Below are 5,759 nucleotides of genomic sequence, written 5' to 3'. Positions count from 1 at the left end.
ACACACGGGAGTTATTAGTGTTTTAGAGGGTGGCATGTTTGTAGGGGGGTTACCCTGTACTATATACTCACAGAAGCTTGATGATACACACGGGAGTTATTAGTGTTTTAGAGGGTGGCATGTTTGTAGGGGGGTTACCCTGTAGGGGGGTTACCCTGTAGGGGGGTTACCCTGTAGGGGGGTTACCCTGTAGGGGGGTTACCCTGTACTATATACTCACAGAAGCTTGCAAGGGGGTCTGAATCGCAGACACAGATTATACTTCTCGTCGACACACATCTTGACCGTAGTGGGGTCAGTAAAGCGCTGTCCGTCCTGCTTGAAGCTGACCGCCTGACCGTCCATGGTGTGAATCTCCATGAGCACTTCAAATCTCGTTGCCATGGTTTTCACAGAGATTTTTTATTTTTTTTGTTTTTGCTGCTTGTCTGGGTGTCGAAAACGTACACTTTTCTTCACGTCTCTTTTTACAGATGTTCCCCTTTTTTGGGATTTCTTGTACTATCTTGAATTCAATTGGCTCGAAGTAAGCCCCTATTACTCAACAGGGTATGCTTGCCTAAAAGCGTTGAAGGTAAGGAGTTCAGCCAAGTCTGTCCGGGACATATGTGTCACAATTACACGATGACGCGTCTCTCAAGTTGCTCGTTTAAAGTTATGAATGTCAAAAGAAGCACAAAACATATACGATGTTCAAAACAAAGTCAGCAACATGACACAAACAAGCAGCTGCTACTAAGTCCACAAACTATACGCGCCTGGAACGCAGTATTATATATATACTACGTGACGGTCTTCCCAAGTCGACCAGCATTATAATGCGCCTTCTTTTTAAGAAGTGCTATTTTGAACACAAGGCCTACCGTGTCTTTTTTTTCCCCCATTCAACGGTCTGCTCTTTTGACTGCTGCGGAGTGTTTTTTTCTTCTCTTTATTCCATGATTCCGCACTTGATTCGTTTGACTTCCACAAAAAGAACCACGAGTGTAGAAACTGACTTCTAACAGTGTCAAAAGGACAATCTTAATGCCAGCTGCAGACACGGAGAACACATTGTGGAGTTGGTTAATTAGAATTTCAGTTCGCTATTGACAGAGCAGCCCCCTTGTGAACTTTTACTGTATGCTTAGATGGGGGAAAAGCACGGACATTTGTGAGCTGTTAAATCTTTCCTGGCTATTATAGTTTAGGGGAAGGGTTTGGTTTCCTTCAAACTGTACAACGGAATGTTGCTTCAGTCTAGTGGAAGGTGGTGGGGAGAAAAAAAAACCCACGCTGTCGGACATTGATCTATGCTTTTCAGAAGTCGTGTTTGAAATCTAGATCATAGGATTAACATGCAACAGCTTTTGTATAATCGAGCATGCATATTATAGTGATCAGCTTTGAAAACGCGACAACATTAATTTTTTTGGAAGTTTACGACGGGATACATATATGCAGGCTACTACTCGTTAACGGTTTGATACGTAAAACACACCTATTTAAAACAAGGAATGTACCAAGGTTTGTTTATGCATCTTAAACTCCAGTCTTCCACGCGAAACAAAAGGAAGACAATTCGCATTTAATGATCGTCTGCGTGTTTTGTTTCTGTTTTTTTCTCTCTTTCTGTTCCCATATATACATGAAGGCAGAGTATGCTTTGCTGTCTATGTGCCATGTTTGGTTCTATGTGAAAATGTAGGCATGTATAACTGTAGCTTCAACACTTGTTCTTCTATCGTTATGTCAAGCTTCGTACTACTTTCATCTCCCGGTGTCACGAACTGAAAACTCTGCCTGAACAATCCTTCTCATTGCGGTCAATGTAATGAGATCAGAGTTGAATTAATAGCCTCAAAGTATTATCGGAACCCATCCATGTTTAGAATGTGCCAATTACTATCCTCTACAAATGGCCAATTGGTAAGACAGTTAGCAACGTATATTTACAACTAGAGGAATACCCGGCTTCGCCGGGTGAATCGCGAGACAGAGTATGCAGCGTGGCGGTTCGCCGGCTTAGAGCACGTGTTGAACATTTCCATCCACCAGTTTGTGTCCGGGGTCCACCTGAATATGCCCACCACATTTGATGCAGAATATTTACGATGGGAGGGGTAGTATATATTAGTGGCAATATTTTGAAGATGGGAGGGATTTTGTACACGAATTGCAATACTTAGATGTACTACCTGTGCTGTGAAAAGCGCTGTGCAGAAAAGCGCTGCTTTTGTGTGGCGGAAGTGGCGGAAGTGAAGAAGTAGAGCCGAACAAAAAAGTGTTTATTTTCGTAATTCGTATCGCGAAACAGAGTATTTATTCACCGCGGTTCACCGCAACGCAAACACACACACACACACACACACACACACACACACACACACACACACACACACACACACACACACACACACACATACATACACACACACACACACACACACACCCATACAACACACACACACACACACACACACACCCATACACACACACACACACACACACACACACACACACACACACACACACACACACACACACAGAAGCCGTATATATATATATATATACTAGATGATTACCCGCTTCGCCGGGTACCGGCTTCGCCGGGAAGAAGTAGAGCCGAATACCAGGCTGCGCCTGGGACCCGGCTTTGCCGGCGCACGAAGGAAAGGAGATAAACGCGCAAAACACTGGAGACCTTCTAAAAATAGTAACGTGCAGTGACCTTCTAAAAATAGTAACGTAGTAACGGGAATATGGATTGACGCCACATGGAGGAAGGGAAATAATCGCGGCTGAAAACACTGGAGAAGATAGGGAAGAGTTACTGGTAGTGGATCCCGACAACAAAACAAAAAAATCGGTTCAGCGCGCACAGCGCTGCGCGCTGAGAGCACGTGTTGAAATATCTCATCGATGAGGTTGTGTCCGGGGTGTACCTGAATACGGTGTCCAAATTTGAAAAAGATCCACCGAGAACTTTGGCTGTGCATCGCGAACAGACAGACAGACAGACAGACACTAGTCGTATATATATATATAGATATAGACTAGAATGAATACCCGCTTCGCCGGGTACCCGGCTTCGCCGGGAAGAAGTAGAGCCGAATACCCGGCTTCGCCGCCACACGAAGGAAGGGAGATAAACGCAAAACACTGGAGAAGATAAGGAAGAGTTACTGGGAATAGATCTGGGAAGATGAACAGAAAAACCAAAATCGGTTCAGCGCTGCGCGCTGAGAGCACGTGTTGAAAATTCTCATCGACCAGGTTGTGTCCGGGGTCTACCTGAATTTGCCCACCAAATTTGAAGCAGTTCCATCGAGAACTTTGGCCGTGCATCGCGAACACACACACACACACACACACACACACACACACACACACACACACACACACACACACACACACACACACAAGTCGTATATATATATATAGAAGATATATAGAGATAGATGACAGTGGATTTTTCGCGTGGCTATAAATAGATTCGACCTTTGCACTTTTACAGTGAGGACAACGGGTGCAAGGAAAGCGTTCTGGACAGTGACCTTCTAAAAATAGTAACGGGAATATCTGAAGCTGCTTGTCATACCGTAGCATTCTGATCAGTCATCGCTCAACGGCTATCGCCAGTTATCTCAGAGAATGAGCCGTATTCATTTTGACCTGAGTTCAGGATGATACCGTAGCTGTGATCGGAAGATCAAACTTCAGAATTTGAAGAAGCTCTTTCTCATTCAGTATTCTTGCAAATACCGTACGGGATTGACGCCACACGAAGGGAGATAAACGCGCAAAACACTGGAGAAGATAAGGAAGAGTTACTGGGAATGGATCTACAGAAAAACCAAAATCGGTTCACCGCGCCGCGCTTAGAGCACGTGTTCAAAATTTTCATCGACCAGATTGTGTCCGGGGTCTACCTGAATATGCCCACCAAATTTGAAGCAGATCCATCGAGAACTTTGGCCATGCATCGCGAACACACAGACAGACAGACAGACAGACAGACAGACACAAGCCGTATATAGATATAGATATAGAAGCTATTCGATTTCGCACTGATTCTCTGGAAAATGCACAGTTGCAAGATGCAGGTCCATAACTTAAGGTTGCTTCTTTTAAACATTGTTCGCTCTCTCTCTCTCTCTCTCTCTCTCTCTCTCTCTCTCTCTCTCTCTCTCTCTCTCTCTCTCTCTCTCTCTCTCTCTCTCTCTCCCTCTCTCTCTCTCCCTCTCTCTCCCTCTCTCTCTCTCTCTCCCTCTCTCTCGGTGCACCCTCTCCTCTCTCTCGGTGCACCCTCTCTCTCTCTCTCTCTCTCTCTCTCTCTCTCTCTCTCTCTCTCTCTCTCTCTCTCTCTCTCTCTCTCTCTCTCTCTCTCTCTCTCTCTCTCTCTCTCTCTCTCTGTCACTAGCAGCACAAACGTTTTTAAGACCAGATATACGTCTTATCTCATGAAGTCTAAATAAACATCTGTTGTCGCTAGAATGGTTGTTAAAACCAACAACCGGTGCTTTTTAACAATGTATTATTATTTTTATATACACTGATTTTTTTCGAATGCAGTGTATGTCAATGGGCATGGCATTCAGTACAGCTTTGTTGCGTCAGTGCAATCTACTCTATAATTCTTAACTCATGTCAAATGAACTTACCTTTTTCATTTAAGCAATGTATTGTATGTAAATTGATGATATCTTCTTACTTTCATTTTATTTTAATCATGTAGCAGTAGTTTTCTTTACTTGCTTATTCTTTAGCAATTTTAGACTAGTCCCTCTTTACGGCGAGGGCCAGATGTAAAAAAGCAGATCACTGCTTACTCTATTACCCTCGTTAAACAAAGAATTGTTCTTGTTCTTATTGTTCTTGTTCTCTCTCTCAGGTCAAGCACACACGTATGAACAAATGGGCGTTGGTGGTATACACACTCGTTCACCAGGAAAGGAAAGGTTTTTTTATATTAAAGAAATAGGAGCTAGGGTGAAAGGTTTTAGGTTAGTCATTTTACTCGGTTACAGATTTTATCGTCGAAAAACAGACCACATCGATATGAGTAATTGATGTGTTTATGTTAAGGTAAGATCCCCGTGCACACCAGCTTTCATCTGCTGTGTTTCTAGTAAGCTTTCTCGGCGCTAATTGTCTCATATCACATTTATAAATAGTTTGTTAATGCAACCGAATAGTCTGGCCTAACAAAGCTAGTCGTCAAACACGAGGGGACCTTGTTTATCCAGATCGCGAACAAACTGAGGACAAATGAAAACATTTGTTCTAGTATGGGACGGGGGTTGGGGTAGGGGGGAGGGGGGAGGGGGGAGTGGGGGGATGACTGCTTAAACTCAGCGGATGTGAGGAGGCCTTATGTTGTAGTGACGTCTACACAGTCCCTACCTGTAAAGAAACGATATTTCTATCGTCTTTTGAAGTGGCGTGGGTTTAAATTAAAGATTAGTCCCCCCCCCCCCCCCCCCCCCCCCGACAAAAAACAAAACTAGAATTAAAAACAAAAACAAATAAACGTCATCTTAAGGTTGGAGTCCCCTGAGCACTGTGAAGAAACGATATTTCTACCGTCTTTTGAAGTGACGTGTGTTTAAAGATTAGTCCCCCCCCCCTTCCCCCCCCCCCACCCCCCCCATCCCCCAACCCCTCCCCCTGGCAAAAAAAAACAAACACCAACCAAGAATTTAAAAAACAAAACAAAACAAAACCAACGTCATCTTAAGGCTGGAGTCTACCCCTGAGCACATCAAGAAGAATTTCGC

At 43.9% G+C, this 5,759-nt stretch overlaps 1 protein-coding gene across 1 annotated transcript in view; it reads right to left on the bottom strand.

The window, feature by feature from the left end:
* The window catches only part of LOC138952390 (CB1 cannabinoid receptor-interacting protein 1-like), a 12,218-nt gene extending 11,207 nt beyond the window's left edge, over positions 1–1,011 (bottom strand). The window contains exon 1 of the mRNA XM_070324059.1: positions 221–1,011. Within this exon, the coding sequence (XP_070180160.1) occupies positions 221–384 (164 nt within the window). The 5' untranslated portion in view covers positions 385–1,011. The remainder of the gene's footprint in view (positions 1–220) is intronic.
* Positions 1,012–5,759: the final 4,748 nt, after the last annotated feature.

Source organism: Littorina saxatilis, linkage group LG17 (assembly GCF_037325665.1).
Source record: "Littorina saxatilis isolate snail1 linkage group LG17, US_GU_Lsax_2.0, whole genome shotgun sequence".
Classification (NCBI taxonomy): domain Eukaryota; kingdom Metazoa; phylum Mollusca; class Gastropoda; order Littorinimorpha; family Littorinidae; genus Littorina; species Littorina saxatilis.
Note: the sequence above shows the minus strand (reverse complement) of the source record. Positions and strands in the feature narration are given on the sequence as shown.